This window comes from Stegostoma tigrinum, chromosome 36 (genome assembly GCF_030684315.1).
Source record: "Stegostoma tigrinum isolate sSteTig4 chromosome 36, sSteTig4.hap1, whole genome shotgun sequence".
Classification (NCBI taxonomy): Eukaryota; Metazoa; Chordata; class Chondrichthyes; order Orectolobiformes; family Stegostomatidae; genus Stegostoma; species Stegostoma tigrinum.
In genome coordinates, this window is record NC_081389.1 from 17213930 (window position 1) to 17236717 (window position 22788).

At 44.4% G+C, this 22788-nt stretch overlaps 1 protein-coding gene across 2 annotated transcripts in view; it reads right to left on the reverse strand.

The window, feature by feature from the left end:
* The window catches only part of LOC125446864 (trichohyalin-like), a 114762-nt gene extending 96620 nt beyond the window's left edge, over positions 1–18142 (reverse strand). For both annotated transcript variants that reach the window (XM_048520816.2, XM_059640094.1), the window contains exons 1-2: positions 17543–18142; positions 7979–8121 (exon numbers count right to left, since the gene is read on the reverse strand). In XM_048520816.2, the coding sequence (XP_048376773.1) occupies positions 7979–8121; positions 17543–17707 (308 nt within the window). In that variant the 5' untranslated portion in view covers positions 17708–18142. The remainder of the gene's footprint in view (positions 1–7978; positions 8122–17542) is intronic.
* Positions 18143–22788: the final 4646 nt, after the last annotated feature.

Sequence of the window (22788 nt, forward strand, 5' to 3'; positions counted from 1 at the left end):
CACTGTAACAGCAGCAAATGATGACTTGCTGCTCTAAAGAATCCACTTATGTAGCACATTTTGCTACTGTCAGCCCTTTACAACCAATTAAATATTTCTCAAGTGTAGTCCTGTACAAGTTCAACAATATCCTGCTTGGTCTCACTCTCTATGCCCCTACTAATAAAATTAAACATATAGTTTAGAGAATGACAAGGTGTAGAGCTGGATGAACACAGCAGGCCTGAAACATCAGCTTTCCTGCTCCTCTGATGCTGCTTGGCCTGCTGTGTTCATCCAGCTCTGCTCCTTGTTATCTCAGATTCTCCAGTATCTGCAGTTCCTACTATCTCCTAAACGTATAGTATGTTTTATTAACAGTTTGCTCACCTTGGGCTGCTACCATCAATGACATAGTCACCAAGGTCTCTCTGTTCCTACATTTGCTTCAGGGTTGTGCCCTTTGTTTTATATCATCTCTCCATGTTCTTCCTACCAAAACGAACTACACCTTGCACCCATTCCACAAAGCTCCTTTTAAACCTCTACACTAAGTCTTTAATACACATCAGAAAAGTAAGCATTCCAGCACTGATTCCTTGGGAACTCCACTACAAGCCTCCTTCTCGTCCACACAAAGAAAATCCATGAAACACTGATCTCTCACTTAGTGAATTTCACACCCATGTTGCTGTCCCTTCCATTCAATCAGTTATTACTTTAGTCAGAAGTATTTTTTGCAGTAATACATCAAATGCAAAGCCACTGACTTAGCGCAATCTGCCCTCGTAACATAACCTTTTAGACTATGATAGAGATGCTGGCTCTGATCAGTTGTGTTGGAATGAAGCACTACAATAGAGTTATTATTTAACTGAGAGTGTCAGGACACAACTGGGAATAATGCACTGATATTCAAGTTCCACCAATGCACAAACTATCACAAATGTATGAATTGATGCAGAGATAGTAGGAACTGCTGATGCTGGAGAATCTGAGATAACAAGGTGTAGAGCTGGATGAACACAGCAGGACAAGCAGCATTTTAGAGGAGCAGGAAAGCTGACGTTTTGGGCCTAGACCTAGATTTTCTGAAGAAGGGTCTAGGCCCAAAACATCAGACTTCCTGCTCCTCTGATGCTGCTTGGCCTGCTGTGTTCATCCAGCTCTACACCTTGTTATCACAAATGTATGAATACTAAATTTAAACCATGAAGGTGACCAATTTGCTTGACCGAACGCTATTCCGGACAAAAATAGTTCACACCAGGTTTCATCATTATCAGCAAACAAAATCTTGAACAGGTGCTTAGTTCCCTAAAGGTGAAGCCACAGGTATACAGGATAATGAAGAAGGCTGCCTTCATTGCAAGAACATTGCGTATGGGCATTGGGACGTCATCTTACAGCTGTATCGGACATTGGCTAGGCCACTTTTAGAATACTGCATACAATTCTAGTCTCCTCGTTATGGGGAGGATGTGGTTAAAACTGAGAGGGTACAGGAAAGTTTTACAAGGTGGCTGCTGGGGTTGGAGGTTTTGAGTTTTAGAGAGATGCTGAATAAGCTGGGGATTTTTTTCCTGGAGCATCCTGAGGCTGAAGGGTGACCTTATAGAAGCTTATAAAACCATGAGGGGCATGAATAGAGTGATTAGGCAAGGTCTTTTCCCCAGAGTGGGGAGGTCCAAAACTAGAGGTGTAAGGGGAAAGATTTAAAAGGGACATGAGGGGATAACGACTTCACACAGGAAGTGGTGCACGTATGCCAGCGGAAGCCATGGAGGCTGATACAATTTAGAACATTTAAAAGGCATCTGGATGGGTATATGAATAGGAAGGGTTTGGAGGGACACGAGCCGAATGCTGGCAAATGGGACTAGGTCAGATTGGAATGTCTGGCCAGCGCAAACGAGTTGGACCGAAGTATCTGTTTCTGTGCTGTGTGGCTTTATGACTCTAAATGGTAGTGGAAAATAATAAAGTACTAAGCATCTTCAACTATACCTCATTAAGCGCCAAATACACAAACACTGCCCAGAAGGATTCAGTGGACACCAGGGATTAGGTCTACCTAAGTGAACTGCCAATTTGAAGTTGGGGCCGCTGACAGCTCCCATTTAAAGAGGATCTAGGGACAGCAGAAACCATCCCCCTATCAGGAAGCACAGAAATAAAATTGACCATTCAATATAACTCGCAAATACCTTCACTGAAGTGTTAGAACTGGATGGTATCTGGCAGACAATGTTGTTGCAAAGCTGGGTACAGTACTTGTGGATTGGGAGGCAGAAAGTTAGAATTTGGTGTTTGTAAACCACTAGTAGGGAATAAGTGGCCCCTTCAAAAGATGATGTCCTTTCTCTATGCTGAGAGATTCAAAAAGGATGTCTGTAGGCAGCAGCTTGTGGGTTTGCAGGTGCACAAAGAGTACCTGAATTAACACATTTGTATCAAAAGGCCATACAGTTTGCAGGCCAACAGTAGTTTTGTTTTGATACTAAGGCGACAAGTTTAGAATTAAACCAATCAATTTGAACCAGACACACAGATACCAAAAATCAATTACATTTAAATCTGATAGTTTTGGCAACATAGGACCAATCCTATTTTAAGAAATATTGATATGTCATAAAGGTTATAAAAGAAGAATGTATTTGGGCAAGGACACAAGAGCAAACTGCCATCTGCCAGAGTTAACAGCCATCAGTTCTCAAGAGAGAACCACTAGCTCTCTCAGAATTCACTAAGCCTTTGAGAAAGCACCATCTAAATCAAAACCTACAGCACAATTTGTTAATATCCCTGACAGAAGAATCGATGGAGGCTGCGTTCCTGACAGAACATTCAATGGAGCAGGCACAGAGCATTCCAGAAGATATAATCTAGCTATAGTTTCAGGACACTAAATTCTAAATTTTGTCATGTAAGTGGGACTTGGATTTATTAGAACAGCATACTATTAAAATCTTGCGTTATTCGGGAATAGTTAGTAGTTAGAAGGGGTTTGTTTGGTTTATTAATAGTTTAGTTAATTTGTTCATTGGTAGCATTAGATAAATAAATTGTTAGACTTGTTGATTGTGAAGTGAGTGTCGGGGATTTATTTGCTTTAACCACTAGAAGCTGCTGAAAGACAGGTTACACTCCTTTTTACACTCCTCTTAACAGATTATAGGCCAAGGTGCTCCTCCTTGGGTGTTTAGGGTTTTCGTTCTAAAAGGGGGTGGGGGGGGGGGGGAGGGTCAACATCACTTTAATAACAATGTTGACTGACCACTGAGACTGGAGGATCCACACAGATCGCAAAGCAGGAAGCAGAAATCAAGAAATATGCATCATTATGGAAGAACTGATGTAAAAATCATGCAAATGGGTTATTAAATTAGTAACAGAATTGGAAAATCATCAAATTTACCCCACCCTGGCAATATTCTTTTTTTTTCAGGGCCAGAGAGGATGTTTATCAGTAAATGTGTTACACTAAGCTATTAAAATCATAATGAATCACTGATTGAAAGAGCCTCAAGCATTTTTTAAATCAGTCTCTCATATGATAATAGTGAGTAATCACACAGATTCCAGCTGCAAAGACTGTGACAGTACAGCCCAAAGCAGTGAGGAATAAATGTTTTTTTAGTGTTTAACAGCACAAGGACAGATATCAGCAGATGCCATCAGTTTTCCCTCCAATCACAGCCAGCAATGGCAATGTAAGCATTGTTACAGTACCAAATTCTGGGCTGTGATGCCTTACAATGTTAAATAGTCCAGCTGAATGGCTAGCGTTCACATGCAATGGGACTTTGGGATGTGAGGGCAGCAGAAATCTTGGGAGGAATGGAGAAACAAAAATTGACTATTCAGTATATTTCTCAAATGTCTTCATTAGAGTATTAAAGGCAAGAAATATTAGCAACACGCACTTCTAAAAGAGATGATCTATTATTGAGTATAGAGGATAATGTTGGCTTGTGACCCTGGGATGCTTTTCAATTTCAATCACAGAGTGGGTGGACACACTCCCTCAGAAACATGCTGCTGAGTCATTGAATCATTTCCAAGAATTTGCACCAAACATTTCCGCAAGAGGGAGAGTAGGTTTGAAAGGAGACTATGAGATTGAGGGAACATTTCAAGACAAAGGCAAAGCATTGTAGAAATAGAAAGTGCTGGAGAAACTCAGCAGGTATGGCGAAGCCCAAAGAGAGAGAAACGCAACTGTGTTTCAAGCCCAGTATATGACTTATCTGGAGACTTCTCTGTCTTTATTTCTTGGGATAGACTGTCCGCTGATGTTCATAGCAAACACAACTCCCGCAGTTCCCACAACGACGCTTTCTCCTACGCCACTTCCTTTAGGAATTCATCATATTCTCCCAGTTTTGCCATTTTGCTCATTATTGTACCTCTGCCAATGATAACACCATTCAACAGAGATACTTTTTATCTCAACTGAGGATTTTCCTCCCATTTCTAAAACTGCGACATGAGAACATAAGAAATGGGAGCAGGAGTAGGCCATCTGGCTCATCGAGCCTGCTCCACCATTCAATCGGATTATTGCTGATCTTTTCATGGACAAAGCTCTATTTAGCCTCCCACTCACCATAACTCTTAATTCCTTTACTGTTCAAAAATCTATCTATCTATGCCTTAAAAACATTCAATGAGGAAGCCTCAACTGCTTTGCTGGGCACGAAATTCCAAAGATTCACAACCCTATGGGAGAACAAATTCTGCATCAACTCAGTTCTAAATCTGTTCCCCCTTATTTTGAGGCTATGTCCCCCAGTTCTAGTGATTGTGGTGGGCAAGGCTTTCATCTATGTCTAATCCATTTCAAGCACTTCACACCACCCCTTCCACTCCATCCCAGTACCATGATAAGATTCTCCTCATCCTCATTTTCCACTCCACTAGCCTCTGTACTCAAAGGATCACCCCTGCCATATCTGCCACTCTAGCAAGACGTCATCACCAAAAACATCTTTCCCTCCTCTCCCCTGTCAGCATTCTGCAATGGCCATTCGCTCTGTGATACCCTGGTCCACTCCTTAGTCACTCCCAACCCTTGATGTCCCCTCATGGCACCTTCTTGGGCAATCCCAGAAGTGATGTGCCCCTTTCAGTTCCTTCCTCCTCACTGTCCAAAGCCCCAAATATTTCTTACAGGTGTAACATCAATTTACTTATACTTTTTTCCAATTTAGGACACTGTGCTCACTGCTCACGATGCTATGTCCTGCACAATGGTGAAATCCATTGTAGATTAGGCGACTGATTTACATAACACCTTTTCAAGCATTCTGCCCAATTGCTATTTTAATACATCATCTTCACACATGCTCGCATTTGTGCCTCAGAGTTCCTGCAATAAAGCTTTCCACAAGCTGGGATAACAGCACCTCATTTTCCCTTCAGTCAATTTGACTCCAGGAGGATGTGAAGTATGTTCAACATCAGACCATGAACTTCGCCCTCCATTTGCTTCCCTGCCTCCAAACACCCCTGCCCCAAATATCTGTATTCCTCAGTTGTGCCTTTAATCGAGTGAAGACCTACTTTCTTCTATTAACACCTACCCTGCAACTATATCACTTCTTGACAACTATCACCACTCCCTTTTCCTTTCGCTGTGTGACACCAGCAATGCCTGTCACCTTCTGTTGTTCCTCCACACTTCTTTCCTGTAGTATAAAAGCCATCATTTCTCCATCTCTCTCTTCAGTTCTGAGGAGTCATGTTTGGCTCAAAACATTAATTTTGTTCCTGCTTGCACAGGTGCTGCCTGAGCTGCTGCGTTTCCACAATGCTTTCTACTTTTATTACAAGTTGGCTGCAAAATAATTGTTATATAAATAACTTGCAGCAAAATATTTCATTCCACACTATACCGCAGGAATACTTGCAGACATACCATGCTTTGAAGCCCTCTGGGAGCTGCCTCTCCAGAGTCCATGTGCACTTGAAGGTTTTTTTCTGCTGCCGATAGTTTAATGATCATTGTTCCTTACCCACTGGCACCATTGAGCTAGCCAGACAAACTAGCAACTGTTTGTCGCAATCTTCTACCCAATCAACCTGTCCAATCCTGGCCTTGACTAATACAATTTCACTTACACAGCACATTTCATACCTTAGCATATCCCAAAATATGTTGTTGAAAATAGAGTCATAGAGATATACAGCCCCTTTGGTCCAACTCGTCCACACCGACCAGGTATCCTAAATTAGCCTAGTACCATTTGTCAGCATTTGGCCCATATCCCTCTAAACCCTTCCCATTCATGTACCCATCCAGGTGCCTTTTAAATGTTGTAATTGTACCAGCCTCCACCACTTCCGCTGGCAGCTCATTCCATACATGCATAATCTTCTGTCTGAAAAAGTTGCCCCTTAAGTCCCTTTTAAATCTTTCCCCTCTCACCTTAAAACTATGTCCTCTAGTTTTGGGGTCCCCCTAGGGAAAAGACCTTGGATATTCACTCTATCCATGCCCCTCATGATTTTATAAACGAATATAAGGTCACCCCTCAGCCTCCTACCCTCCAGGGAAAATAGTCCCAGCCTATTCAGCCTCTCCCTGTAGCAACCCACCAACCCTGATAATCCTTCTTAATGATTGGTACCAGATGGATCTTGTTAACTATGAGATCCTTGATTGGGGGTTTTAACCCAGGCCAATCAGGGAGCTCTGGCTGACAGACTTATGTCTGGGTTTCAGAATTTCCACAAATCAGGGAAATTAGGTGCACACCTAAATAAAGGGGGACTTGGTGATGGAATACCAGCCTCTGCACAGTTATTTCAGAAGGTTATTTTTAAGGCATTCCTGTAATGCAGGAAACAAGGCTGCCAAGTTGTACACAGGAAACTCCCAAAAAAGCAATGGGATAATTACCTGGTATTAGTAATATTGAGTGAGAGACAGGTAACAGTCAGGGCATTGGCAAGAGCTCCCTTGCTCTTCTTTAAGATAGTGTAATGATATCTTTTATGTTCGCTTGAAGGGGAAGATGATCTGACGTCACATCAAGAAAATGGCACTCCCAATGGTGAGGGTCCTCCTGAGAACTCCATTGCATCAGTCAGACTGAATTGTTTTCTATAAAAATGTGCCTTTCCAAATTGTACGCATTAGTGTTACATAACTGTTCAAATTTGATATTACGTAAAGAGCAACACAGTTCACTTGTCGTTCGCGCGCGCGTGTGTGTGTGTGTGTGTGTGCGTGTGTGTGCACGCGCGTGCGTGTGTAGATGTATGTATGTATGTGTGTGTGTTTTCTGAGGTGCTCAACCACACTTGCTATTATAGATTGCCTTTATAATATTTGTTGCATGTCAAACACACAGCCCGAGAGGTGTTTACTCATCTTTCAGCCCCTCAGGGCTCTAGGTTGAGAGAACCCTCGGTTCTGGCATTTCCCTGCTAAGTCTCTGCAGCTATAGTTTTGGTACACCACTCGGCAAATAGCCCTGGATCTTGGCACATGCCAGTCTGCCACACTCTGTCACCTACAGCTCTGGAAGACCAGCAAGTCTCAGGGAGACCAGAGCCTACCTTTCACTGAGCTGCTCATCCTCCAGCTACAGCTGATGATTGCTTCAGTGTCTCCCCCTGGGAACAGCCTATGGAGCACACTGTCCTGCATCAAGGAATTGCTCATGATGAACCTCAATAAAATCCCCTTTCCAGAACTGTGCCAACAGGATTCTAAACTTCTCTCTGCCTGCATTACTTGAGCCTAAAGCAACCAGTTCACACAAACCATGCTGACCCATACCATCTCCTGCCCAATCCATCCTGGTTTATGTCACATCCTTACTGGTTCAGCCTGGCTTCTGATGATTATAGCAGCTTATAGGAGGGGAGACATGGCAGAGAAAGATCAGGAATTTGAATGTGTTAATTCTCTCGCATACACTAAACCAGAACAAATATAAATACATTTTACTGAAATGGCAGATATTGCTCGCCAAATTCACTCTCCTACCTGCCACTGTCAGACAGATCATAGCAGAGTCTCCGAGCAAATCGCAGTGGCTCCTTCCATTTAGCATTAACAGCCCCCACACCGTCCACGATGCAGCAGGGATAGGTCGGATCAAAGCATTTCAGGTCCTCGGGCAGAGAATCCTAAAGCAGTCACAATCAAAAAGGAGGGCTCGAATGAAAAACAAACCAGAAATGTTCAGCACTCAACAGAGCTTCCTCCTCCACAATCTGAGAGTGAGGTGCTGTGGTTTCTGTTTCAGGATGACAGCCTGCCAGCTTACTTAAAGCTGCACTGCTTATATAATGGGTTCAAAATGGCGTGGCAAATTACAGTCCAAACCCTGTCACTGTGAGCATATCTGACTGGCATCTGGATTCTACCGTGTCTCATCCTGCACTGCACAGATGCCAGAACTCAGTACCAGGAGGCACCTCCACATACAAGTGATTGAATTGTACTTGGCATTAGGTGTGTTGTGTGTGGCTTAGTTGGAGGAATGGAGCAGTGGCTGAGAAGTGGTGGGGGTGAGTGAGAGCAGAGTGGGAGTGCAGTTGAGAGAGGATGAACTGGAGAGTGGGGTGGGGCTGGAGCTGGAGACTGGGGATTGAGGTTGGTGTTGGGAGGGATTGGGGAAGGGAGACCAGAACCTACCTTTCACTGAGCTGCTCATCCTCCAGCTGATGATTGCTTTAGTGTGTGTCCCTGGGAACAGCCTATAGAGCACACTGTCCTGCATCATGGAATTGCTCATGATGAACCTCAATAAAATCTCCTTTCCAGAACTGGGGTTGGTGAGTGTGGGGTTGGGGTGAATAGTGGGGGTGGAGAGTGTGGAAACTGTCAATGGGGAGTGGGTGTGGTGTGAGTGGGGAAGGCTGTTGGAGTTTGATACAGAATCTGGATTGGGAGTGGGAGGTGGGGAGTGGGGTTGGTGTAGGTAGGTGTGGGTGAGGTGTGGGGCTGGTGTGGGTAGGGAAGGCTTTTAGAGGTTGATGGGGGATGGGGGGTGGAGTGGATGGGGAAGGTTGTTGGAGGTTGATGGAGAATGTGGTTTGGGAGTGGGGAGTGGGGGATGGGGAGTTGGGCTGGTACGGGTGGGGAAGGCTGTTAGAGGTTGAACACAGTCACCAGCTGCTCCCCATCACCGTCACCAACACCTATCAGGATGTGTAGGGGTCTGGTGCTGGTGGACAGGACCCAGAAAGTGAAAAACGATAATGGAACCTCATACACTCCACCCAGTCCAATACCGAGCTAACACTTACCATCACCCAGTAAAGGGTGGCCCACTGTCTGAGCCGCCACAAGGACTGCTGTCACTTGTAGAGTCATGGGTATTAGTAGCTCATTCAGATGCTCCTTTACTACACACAGATATGTGGGCAGGTCAGATACGCTGTTTACAAATGACAAAAAGGGATTTTAGGAGACACACAATGACACTGGTGAATAAAGGCACAGTGGTTCACCATTAGGCAGACAAGTTTCAGGGATGAGTTCCTGGCATCAGGGAGTTTTGGTGGAGCAGGAAATAGCTTGGACCTGCAAGAGGGAGAGTAACCACGGCTCACTGACTGAAGAGAAATTGTAAAGGGAAGAGAAGAAGTTTCTTTTAAACAATAAACAGGGCACAGTTTTATGTTCTGGATCCGACAGGGAGTTGGAAATTGATTCAACAGGAACTTGTGTCAGAGAGCCAGAGTATGTTTGGAAGGGAAAAAGAAATTCAGCACTCCGGCAAGTGAGTGGCACTAACTGGATAGCCCATCTGAAGAGATGGTACAGGCTTGATGGGCCAAACGGCCCTTTCCTGAACTATACAGTTTGAGGATTCCACTGCGAATATGGAGCGCTACTACAATCAGTTCATAGTCCTGTGACACAATGATCTAATATTTCATTGATAAAGTCTCACACCTCAGTTTACAAGGAAGACAGGTAAGACTGGACCTCTCTGAGGTGTAAACAATCTTAACCCGAGAAAGCCACTGAATATCAGCAGAAAACTGACAAGTCAGGCCAAATGTGTTTCAATTTAAAATGAGTGAAAAGCCAATTGAAAACGGGAACAATGTGCCAGGCAACGTTATCAGGGATACTCTGAGTTCTAGGACATTACAATGGGAGAATTTGGCCGTGAGAGAATTCAGCCAACTGGTCTGTTCTTATCTTTTAATTTCATGTGCTTGATGCTCAGCCATGACCCAGTACTCACCAAGGCTCCTCAGACAGCACTTTGCAAACCTGGAACCTCTGCTTCCCTGAAGGAAAATGGCAGCAGATACATGGGAACCACATCAAGTTCCCCTCTGAGCCTCTCACTGTCCTGACTCAGCAATATATCACTATTTCTTCACTGTTGCTGGGTCAAAATCCTGGACCTCCCTCCATTAAAGATCTGTAGATCAACCTATGCCACATGGACTTCAGGGTAAAATAAGGCAGCTCCCCACAACATTTGAGGGCAATTAGGGATGGGTAATAAATAAACACTGTGGATGTTAGACATCTAGAATAAAATATGACTGTTCTTCAGAACATTCTGAAGAGCCATAACAGACTTGAAATATTAACTCTGTTTCTTTCCCCACTGATGCTGCCAGGCCTTTTGAGTTTGGCCAACACTCTGTTTTTACTATGGGCAATAAGTGTTGGCCCTGCCAGCGACACCCACAAACTATGAAACAATACCATAGATATTGGGACATGGAAACATTCCCATCAGTGCATTGGTGATCCTGTGGCTGTTTTTTTTTATTTGTTCATAGGATGTGGGCATCACTTGTCAGGCCAGGATTTATTGTCCATCCCTAATTGCCTGAGGGCAGCTTAGGGTTAACCACATTGCTGTGTGTCTGGAGTAATATGCAGGCCAGACCAGGTAAGGATGGCAGATTTCCTTCCCTAAAGGACATTAGTGAACCAAATGGGCTTTTCTAACAATTGACCAATTTGAGTCCCCAGAACATGACCTCAGTCTCTGGATTAACAGTCTAATGATAATACCACTAGGCTGTCATCTCCCCACATAGATATGGGGATCAGCTATCTTTGTGGCTCCATCTACAGTAGAAGTTTGCTACTGCAAGCCACAGAATGGTGGACCCTTAAAGAATCCACAATATACTCAGCAAATGGAATATACTATTGTTGTCATCATGTGGGGTGTAAGTAAGCACGACTGGGTACTTTCTTTCTCATTCAGGCAACAAAGTGGTAACAGGGTAAATAATGGCTATTAAAGGATGAAGCAAGAGAATTCAAATTCCTGTTAACATACAATGAAACCTGCAACAATGAAATCCAGCAATAGACAATCAACACCACATTGACACAGCTATATCTGTTGTCCTTTCAGTCTGCCAAACCTCTGAGGGTCTCCACTGTTAGAGACTTCATCAGAGTTTATCAGTGACTTCATGGATCATTGCAGCACATAATGCCCTCCTGAGAGGTTAATGGTTATAACTCACAGCAATGACAGCAATGGAATGCTCCTATCAATTTCCATACTCCAGGGCAAGGATGGTCAAAAATCCATTCTCCTGCTCTTGATTGTCATGGACAGTATGAGCATTTAAGATTGAGCCCTTGAAGGATCTTAATGAGTTTTAATAAGGGGAAACTGGTTGTATTGGTCAAGGGGCTTGGTAACCATAGGACACAGATCGGTCAAAGAAGCACAGAAGGAAAGATTTTGTCCTACGCAGCGAGCTTTGACCTTGAACCTTCTCCCACAGTTTGCAGCTGGACTACTGTCAAACAGCCCCCAAATACCTAGTGTCAAGGCTCAGGCATAAAGATTGGGTTTATGAAGTTAATATGTCCAACCAAACCTGACACTTCAGATCATCTTGAAACATCTCAAAGAGACTGTAGGTGTTCATGGCTGGAGAGTGTGGCCAGCAGTGTGTAAGAGGCTCCAATGTGGACGAGGTATAAATTAGACATTTTCAAAAAAATACAAAAGCTCAGTGGCTCAATCTTGGCTTTAAAAAATCATTTGGGGTTTTAATGACAGTTCCCTGAATCATCCAAGTGGTTGTTATAGTAACCACTGTAACCAAAGCAACACAGCTTTCATAGGTTTTACTCACCAAATCAACAATTAGTTTTGAGGAAGCTGAATCGTTCCTCAAATTTCAGTTCAGAATTGTCAGATTGTACAACAATTCCCCTCCACTGGTTTTTAGAACTCTCCCAGGTTCATCCCTAACAACTCAGTTTCATAGTCATGCTTGTTGCTATATCATCAGTGCCTCAAAAATCACCACTTTTCACACAGCTCACTGCTCTGATCATACATCTCCAGATTCTTAACCTTTAATAAGGAGGAACTGCTTCCATTTGTCAGCTGTGTTGCTAACCAGAGCACACAGTTTGAAGCCATTTGGCCAGAAAAAAAAAACCCACAGGCAAAAATGATTATCAGATCAGCCATGATCTCATTGAATAGCAGAGCAGGCTTGATGGGCTGAATGGCCTACCACTGCTCATACATCTTCTGGTTTGCTTTCAACTGCGGGCCTGATATGGAATGCTCTGCCTTCAAGTGTAAAAAAAGGTAGATCTGACTATCACTTCCAAAGAGGACATGGATAAAGAAGGAATTAATTTTGCAGGCCTGTTGGGACCGAGTGGACAGCTCTTTCAAAACAGCCAGGACAGGTGTAATGGGACGAGTGTCCTTCTGCTGCACCATCGACTCATAAGCTTACCCCTGTACCCTTTTCCCGTCATCCTTGATCAACAAGCTACAACAAGCATTAGGCCAAGCAGCAGTTCAGTTTTTAAGTATGGGACAGAGTTCTGTACTGCAAATGTGATGATCAAAAATTAAGTCAAAGTTGGAATGATCTGTTTTAAAAATAATCTACACATGGGCAACCAGACATCAGTTCTGTACAATTTTTAGAAGCCCAATTTTCCATTTTGGCAGAACAGAAGCTATTTCCAGCCTAATAAATCCATCTAAATATATCAAAGATAATGGGAACTGCAGATGCTGGAGATTCCAAGATAATAAAATGTGAGGCTGGATGAACACAGCATGCCAAGCAGCATCTCAGGAGCACAAAAGCCGACGTTTCGGGCCTAGACCCTTCATCAGAGAGGGGGATGGGGGGAGGGAACTGGAATAAATAGGGAGAGAGGGGGAGGCGGACCGAAGATGGAGAGTGAAGAAGATAGGTGGAGAGGGTGTAGGTGGGGAGGTAGGGAGGGGATAGGTCAGTCCAGGGAAGACGGACAGGTCAAGGAGGTGGGATGAGGTTAGTAGGTAGATGGGGGTGCGGCTTGGGGTGGGAGGAAGGGATGGGTGAGAGGAAGAACCGGTTAGGGAGGCAGAGACAGGTTGGACTGGTTTTGGGATGCAGTGGGTGGGGGGGAAGAGCTGGGCTGGTTGTGTGGTGCAGTGGGGGGAGGGGATGAACTGGGCTGGTTTAGGGATGCAGTAGGGGAAGGGGAGATTTTGAAACTGGTGAAGTCAACATTGATACCATATGGCTGCAGGGTTCCCAGGCGGAATATGAGTTGCTGTTCCTGCAACCTTCGGGTGGCATCATTGTGGCAGTGCAGGAGGCCCATGATGGACATGTCATCAAGAGAATGGGTGGGGGAGTGGAAATGGTTTGCGACTGGGAGGTGCAGTTGTTTGTTGCGAACTGAGCGGAGGTGTTCTGCAAAGCGGTCCCCAAGCCTCCGCTTGGTTTCCCCAATGTAGAGGAAGCCGCACCGGGTACAGTGGATGCAGTATCAATGTATACACATATCAAGATATCTACGCAACATGGTTACAAAGGAAATAGGGCCGGAAGAGATCTGATTTTGAGGCGAAATACTACAAAAACTAGCGACAGCATATCTTGTACTGAGTCAACTGTTCTTAGCCAGGGCAGTGTTTGGGACATTTTTTTGAAGAGGTTATGGTGACGCAAGCACCATGAGTTCAAACACCAGCCACTTTGGACCAAACCACATCATCAAGAGTGTGTGTGTGTGTGTGTGTGTGTGTGCATGCACGCATGGGGTGTGGTGTGTGTGTGCACATGAGAGAGAGTTTGAGGATGCGAGACAGTGAGAGGGTGAGTGAAAGGGTGTGTGTCCTATATGTACATTAGGTGAGGATAAAGTAGGGCTTAGTGGAAGGGCTAAGCTGGACCAGAGGCAAAAAACAGAAAATGGAACAGGCTGACGCTAGAGGAGCACAATCTCACTCAAGTCCAACAACTCCTTGAGCCATAAAATCAAAAGTGATATTTCCACTTACGAAGCCGGCCATATCTTGTCAATATCAGGTTTCAAATAAAAAGGTCAACCAGATTTCTTAATAACCACAATTTATCGGAACAAAACCCATGCAGTGAATTTACAACAATTGGTTAACATACATAGTCAGTAAATTAGAAGTATGTATTTTTTTAATTTATTCACAGAGTGAGGGTATCACTGGCGAGGCAGTATTAATTGTCCATCCTGAATTAAGAGTCAACCACATTGCTGGGGGTCTGGAGTTGCATGTAAACCAGACAAGGTAAAGATGGCAGTTTCCCCCCCTAAAGGACATTAGTGAACCAGATGTCAACAATTGACAAATGAATTCAGTCATCATTAGACCTTTAATTCAAATTCTACCATCTGCCAAGGCAGGATTTGAACCTGGGCCCCCAGAACATTAACTGGGTCTCTGGATTGACTGTCTAGTGATAATAGCACTAGGCCATTGCCTCCCCCCATATAAGTGTTAATCCCTCTAATTATCCCCAAAACAAAGAAGCCATCACACATGTGCAGTTCAATAAAAAAGAGAAAAGAAGATTTCTCTGCAGAGATGGGCATTCTATTTTTTAAAAAAAAGAGGGTCACTGGCTTATTCATAAAGGCACAATGAATATAAATCATACGTTCTGGAGTCAGTTGTTCTGAGGTTCAGACATGTGTGGTCTTCATTAAATTGTACAGTTGTCTCTGGAGTCTTTGCAGGCACAGCTTGCTCACAAAATACAATAATGAGAAGTTTCTGCAATCATTATTTCAGAAGAAAGAATAAGTTTCATCCTGGATTCAACCCCAGGGTTCTTTCATAAATAGCAATCTCTCTGTCATTTTAAACCGCTTTATCAAAAGTGAAAGTGATACACAAAGGTTGAAGTGAACAATCTGCATTCAGTTAAAGAGAAACAAGATACACTTCTGAGGGAGAAGGGAATTGAGCAATTGACTGAGAGGAGAAAACAATGAGGAGGAGACTTAAAACTGTCACACAGACTAGTGAGGTTAAATGGCCTGTATATTTTATCTATGCAATCCTACATATATAACCCTTGGAGTGGAAATATCATTCTGATAAATAAACACTGCACTTCTTCCAAGGATAACTTATCTTTCTTATGTCATGTTAACTGGGGCAGGAAATCCCAGGCCCCAGTGGCTCACCGAGTACAGCAGTCCCAAGCCCACCATGCCCTCTAGAACTGGTTGCCCTAGTTATTGATTTGATTTGATGTATTATTGCCACATAAAACAATACTTTTCACTGTATCAGGGTTCATGAGCTAACCAGGCAAATCATACCTTATGTGAGTAATTCAGGGCAATAAACAGAATGTAGAATATAGTGTTACAGCTAGAGCAGGTGCAGAGAAAGTTCAACTGTAATATGTGAGAGGCCCGCTGAAAGTTCTGTTAGAGCATTGAATGGGATGCAACCCACCCCGTTAAAGTAAAAACTGAAAAGCAAAAATTGCAAGATTCCATTCCAGAAACAGTGTACTCCTGGAAGAGACAGACATGGGCCTGATATGACTGAATGAGGATCAAATCATACTGGAACTCATGGGAAAGGGTGGCTCAGTGGTTAGCACTGCTGCCTCACAGCACCAGGGACCCAGGTTCGATCCCACCCTTGGATGACTGTCTGTGTGGAGTTTGCACGTTCTCCCTGTGCCTCCATGGGTTTCCTCACCACAGTCCGAAGATGTGCAGGTTAGGTGGATTGGCCATGGGAAGTACAGGGATGGAGTCGGTCAAGGTGGGATGCCTTTTGGAGGGTCAGTGTGGGCCAAACAGCCTCTATTGCACTATAGGGATTCAATAATTCCTTTGCAAAACCTCTTAGAGCTTGAGACGGTCCAGAGTCTTATACAAGTACAAGGATCTGTTGAAAGAATACAGCATTTGCTGTAGCAAAATGGCTGCTTGATGGGCAGTGACATGGGGAATTGACTGTGCCCATGAAATGTCCCACCTGGAAGGCTCAGATTACTTTCCTCAATTGGCTACTCCAGCTTCTGTCCCATAACTGTTACACTCAATGGCAACCATGCCAATGTAACATTGGACCTGAATCTACTGTGGAAGCTTCAGGCACATCAGAATGAGGATGGTGCATGCTGGCGATGGTAGCACCCATCCAGCTGCATTTTGGATGCAAGGTGGCAGTCTCCTGTTCCTTCCGAACAATATGTCCTTCTTCTTCAGAAAGACTAGAAATAGAGCAGAACTATTTCTCAGAGATGACACATACTGGAGCACCCTGTAAATTGTTTCAGCTTAGTTCAAACCATAGAGTTCTACGTCTTTTTGCAGTCTTGTAATGACAGAGGAAGCCTATGAAGAATAGAGATTTGTCAGACCGAATGGCTGTTTTTATGGATGTTTCTAGCCTTTCTATGACCTCACCAAAAAGGACTCCATGAGCTGTATGTATACAATGTTGTGACTCTGTCTTATAGTTAATCTGCTGTGGGTTTACAAGCTGCTCACAGTGAAAACAGTTGGTCTGCTTCTTAACTTATTGTGTTTTATTGTTTTAAATAAAATGGCCCACTGTTAATCAACACCTGACAAGTAATCATCAGACTCTTGTTTTTAACATGGCACTGTGCCAAATACCTTGTTTGTCATCTGATTATTGCATTGACCCTCGACAAATATTTTGCCTGGACGGGCAACATGGTGGCACTGTGTTTAGCGCTGCTGTGTCACAGCGCCATGGACACGGGTTCGATCGCTGCCTCGGGCAACTGGCTGTGAGGAGTTTGCACCTTCTCCCCGTATCACAGTCCAGAGATATGCTGCTTAGGTGGATTGTCGATGGGAAATTGCCCATAGTGTCCCAGGGTGTGCAGGCTAGGTGTGCTAATGATGGGGAATGTAGGGATAGGGTAGGGGGAGCGGTTTGGGTGGGATGCTCCTCTGAGTGGTGGTTTGGATTTGATGGGATGAATGGCCCGCTTCCAGATTGCAAGGATTCTATGAATCTAAGTTGCCCAGTTACAGCTAAGGAAACTATCAAGGAATAACTGGGGTGGGACTGGAGTAAGGCCAGTGATCTTTTCATACTCAGATGTAAAACGTGAAGTTGGCCCCACGTTTGGCAACTCCAGACTGAGTTACCAGCTCAGCATCAGATCTCCCAGAGTGCCATACACAAGGTTTTGGACTTAAAAGATGTATGGTCCCTTCTTGGTTTAGTTCCAAACAGCGCCACTTACGCAAAGTTACTTGCAGTGATAACTTCCTTCTGTTGGACACAACGTTTTTTTTTCTTTACGTAAATACCTGAAATCGGAGCGGAGATCTTCGGGTCCTGTTCGGTGCTTCCAAACCGCTGTCCAGGTCAGACAGGGTGAGGGGTGGAGACTGCAATAGCCCGCGGCTCTGCCGAATCCCGTTTACCCCTGTCCTGTGGTGCCGGTCCCTCCAGCTGACAGTGAAATCAACCATTTGTCAGTTACACAGTGCGCTCGGGAGCCAGGCTGGGTATGTTCCACAAATCACATGCAGCAAAAATGGGAGGGATCAGCAGGAGACAGAGTGCCCCAATGGCCTGCCACTCTTTGCCCTGGCACGCTACAAAAGCGGGGTTGAGAAATCCTACCACTTGCTGCTGGCTGGAAGTGTCCGAAATCATTCTTTTGTTGTCAATTTGAAATACCCCGCCTCCTGCATCCACAGTAACCAGAAACACACAGGCAACAGCGACCAGCAAACTCTCTTCCTTGCCACCCCCGGCTGCCTTGTAGCAAGTTTTCGGGGGGTGTTACAACAATCCCTTCCCATTCAGTTACAATGTATCCCAGCGGCTGGACACTGTCTCTGGAATCTGGCTACAATGTATCCACCTGGAAATAACCATTTTCAGTTACAATGTATCCAATGTCCTTTGGTTTCAGGCAGACTGCGCCTGCGTGCCCAGCCCAGGCGGCGCGGGGAACCGCGGGAATTCCACTTTGAATCAAATCGCCTGGGCAAATGAACAGTTGCATTTGTCTAGCACCATTCAAGACACGCACTCACTACCCCCGCCCCCCAAAAAATATCACCTGACAGCCGCTGAATCACTGTAAGAAACGGCAGGCTCCCCCCCCACTCTCACGGGATGGTGCTCAGATCCTCAGCTGTGTATGTCATAGAATCCCTACAGTGTGGAAGCAAGCCATTCGGCCCATCGAGTCCAAACCGACTCTCCGACCCAGACTCATCCCGTCCCTGTAACCCTGCATATCCCATGGCTAACCCACATAATCTATCCGTCCCTGAACACTATGGGCAATTTGGCGTGGCTAATCCACCCTAACCTGCACAGTTTGTGGGGGGCTCTTGTGATATCGTGGTAGTGTTCCTACCTCTAGGCCCATTGGTCCAGGTTCAAGATCCACTACTTCCGGAGTTGTGTCATTACGTACTTGAACAAGTTGACTAGAAAATACCTTTAAAGGAAGCAGGAGTTAGGTTCCTTTGGTACAATGGTGGTGCCCCAAACCTCCAGGCAGAAGTTCCACCTGTTCTAGAGACGTCCCTGAGGCCTCTTCTGCTCTTCCTCCAAATAGTACCAGGGGATCTTTAACACATGCCTGTGAAGTCTTTGGTATTGTCTCCTTCAAAAGGCAATACCTCCATCTGTGCAGCACTCCCTCAGTAACACACTGTGCCTCCATTAATTGTTGTATTCAAGGCCGAGAACAGGACCAGAAATCCTACCTGTCTCTTTCAAACAGTATCATGACACAGTGGCTAACACTACTATCTCACAGCATCAGCGACCAAGGGTTGATCCCACCCCTTGGCAGATTGTCTGTGTGGGTTTCCTTGCAGAGTACAAACATGTGCTAGTGAGGTGAATTATCTGTGGAAAATGCAGGGTTATGGGGAGGGATGGTGGGTCTGGGTGTGATGCTCTTGGAAGGATCGCTGTGGATGTGATAGGACGAATGGCCTACTTCCACAATGTAGGCAATAGATGAACAGTCTAACTCCATGAGTCACAGCTGACAGTGGAACAATCTGAACTCACTAGCAACACATGGCCTGGACAGAGTTGGCATCAGCTGTTCATATTTTTTTCCATATTCGCATTCATCATATCATCACTCTGTAAAGGGAAAAATGTGTGGCAAGCTAAACCCTCTTGGTCTGAAGACTCCTCTCCACCTTATACTGTCAAATTTCTCCTGGAGGACAATGGGGTCTCACCTTTACTTAATTGTAATAATGTAACATCTGATGCCAGCTTCTCCCTCTTAAACTGCAGGGTGAATTCTATTATACTATGGTCAATGCCCCCTAGGGATTCCTGCACTTTATGATCCCTCATCCAAGCAGCCTCATTACACATCAAATCCAGAACTGAGTGGTTCCTAGCGGGGTCCAACACAAGCTGCTCCAAAAGGAATGTCATGGATTTTGAATTTCTTGAGATCTGCTACCAACCTGATTTTCCCAGTCCACCTGCATATTGAAGTGTCCCATGGCGATTATAAAAATGTCTTTCTAACATGTCTTTTCTATCTTCTGATTTATTTTCATCTCCACATCCTTTCCTTTGAAAGGAAAAACCACATTTTTTCCCTTTGCAGTTCCTCAAGTCTACTCACACACAATCTGCAAATTAGGACTCTTACAAGAAGTGATATGTCAAATAAATTTACTAGCAAGGTAACTGTGTCCATCCTTTCAATAAATTGTGTATTTTTGGATATTTAGTTCCCAGGCCCGAGCCCCTTGTCTGTTACACCCACGACATACCTGCCAATTTCAATCAGTACTACAAGCTCATTTATAAAAACTTCTTTTAAAAAAAAAACTGGCACCTATAGGACCAGGAGTGTGCAGTTAATCAAGAGGTCCATAGAATCAAATGTAAAAACACACACTAAGTAATAAAAACAGGGGGAATACAAATCACTGTTATACTTTACTTACAGCATAAATCACAAATAATAATGCAACTTTGCCTTAAATAAAACTTACTAGCAGACAGCCTTCTCATTGTAACCCTAAGCTGACAACTTGGACATTGCAGAGTTCGTGGTAATACAGCAAACTTCCAGTATTTCAAGTGTATAATTTTTGCTGGTTTAGTGAGAAGGCCCATTCATAACGTGCTGCAGCTCGATTTATATACATCATGCATTTAAGTAAAAGACCCTCAGTCTTGCATTCTCTGCCCTATGGCCCCTCACATGCTGTGCCTGAAGCTCACCCTTTCCGTACTCTCTGTCCTATTATTTGTTCTGGAAACCTTAATAACTTCTGGCTGAGCTCTCCCCCCTTTAATGTTTTACTTAGCAATCAAACTCATCCCCACTCCCACCTCACTTTTCCATTTAAATCCTTATCTACAGGGGTTTTGTCACATATAAATTGAGAAAAATACCATGAAAAGTGTTTTGTTGCCACAACCCAACACTACTTTGAGTTACAAAAGGAATAAAAATACATTACATAAACAGAGTTTCTTTATTTGTACAGAGGGTCTTCAAACACAGCACAGACACCTTGCAGGGACCTGGGCCTCAGGGAGTTCCTCCACTTCAGGTCTACTGCCTCTGACAGAGTGACCTACTGCTGCATTGGGCACCACCATACCACTGCCCACCAAAGCAGCGAATCCACACTTTAGGCCGACTGCAACCAGGGGTCCTTGCAGCAGGCACTGCCGCCACCACAGCAAATGTCCCGCTGAGCAGTACCACAGCTGAAGACCCAACGAATCTCCCCAGCCAGAAGTCCTCGCTTCAGGCACTGTCACAGCTATTTAACCCCATGAGCACTGCTCTGACTTCCCGAATGTCAAAAGACAAAGAAAAAGAAAAAGAAAAAAGAAAAAGAAATCAAAGTTCTGTGATCCACGAAGAGTCTGGTCCCAGCATGATTGGGTGGAGCCTGTCCCACTCTTGCACTCTCATCTTTGAGTCATACATTTGCCTCTTTAATCTTCTTGACCCTGTGCCAATTTGCTCATGGTTCAGGTGGTAATCTGGACATTACCATCCTTTTGGTTTTGATTTTTAGCTGCTCATATTCCCTCAGCGGAACCTCTTTCCTCTTCCTACTGCGATCATTGGTACCCACCTGGGTCACACCTACTACATCTTTCCCCTCCGACTCCAAGTTCCTTTGCAGCCTAGATGAGATATCCTGAACCCAGGCACCAGGTTGTGTTACCTGCCTTCAGAGCACTTGATCCTGGTCACAGGGAATAGTGTCTGCTCCCCTGACTATACTATCCCCAATCACATTTGTCCTTTCTCTCCTCTCTTCAATAGTTCCCTATACCATGATGTTATGATCGATTTGCTCAACCTCCTTCCAGCCCCCATTCTCACCCAGACAAGGAGCAATAACGTCAAATCCTTTAGACAAGCTCAAAAGGTCCAGGCTCCTTCAGCACTACCTGCCTCATTTCACTATCACACCCTCCTGACTCTGACCACTGATGAAATTCGAGGTAGTTAATAGGAGGTGTGTGAATGCCTCCTGAAACAGTGTCGCATATCGCACGTTCAAAGCTCAGACTGCAGCTCCCCAACTCTGACTCAGAGTTCCGGAAGAAACCAAAACTTGTTCCAGCTGTTACTACCATGAACCACAATGGGTGCACCAGCTCCCAAATTGAGTAGTTACAAAACATCACCTGGCTGGGCATCTCTATTTTAATTATTTAGTTTTTAATTGGATCTTTTTAAAGAAAAAGCCATACATTTTCCAGTCTGTAACCTGTAAAAATTTCCCATAGTTACCTTCAATCTGAAAGTAACCTATAATAGCTGTCAATTTGATAATCTATCACCAATTTAATGGTTTACCCATGATGTCATTTTTTGTGGGCTCCCGATCCTGGGATTCAATTTATTGTGTAACAAAAAAATCTTCCAAACTATGAGCAAGAAGAAAAAAAATCTCTTCCCTTTCCACCATATTCCTACCCTGTCTCCAAAATTCCTAAAACTATTACTCACTGATCAGGATCCCACAGATGACTGCAGCAGAATATAAGGAAAATTAAAGCTCATGGTAGCAGAGGTTATGCATTGACATGGATAGAGAACTGGCTGGCAGGCAGCAAGCAGAGAGTTGGAATAACGGGTCCATTTCAGAGGGACAGGCAGTGAAGAGTGGAGTACCACCCAATTCAGTGCTGAGACCCCAGCTGTTCAGTGCATATTAATGATTTGGACAAAGGAATTGCATTCAATATCTCTAAATTTGCAGATGATAATGCACAGCTAGGTGGTGGTGTGTGCTGTGAGGAGGATGCTAAAAGATTTAGGGTGACTTGGGTGGACTAGTTGAGAGGGCAAGTACTTCTAATACAATCCGGATAAATGTGAGGTTATCCACTTTGGTGGCAAAAACAGGAGGGCACGTTATTATCTGAATGGTGGCAGTTTAGGGAAAGGTGAGGTGCAACAAGACCTGGGCGTCACAGTGGAATAGTCGCTGAAAGTCAGTCTGCAGGTGCAGCAGACGGTGAGGACAGCTAATGGCATGCTGGCCTTCATAGCGAGAGGACGTGTGTGTTG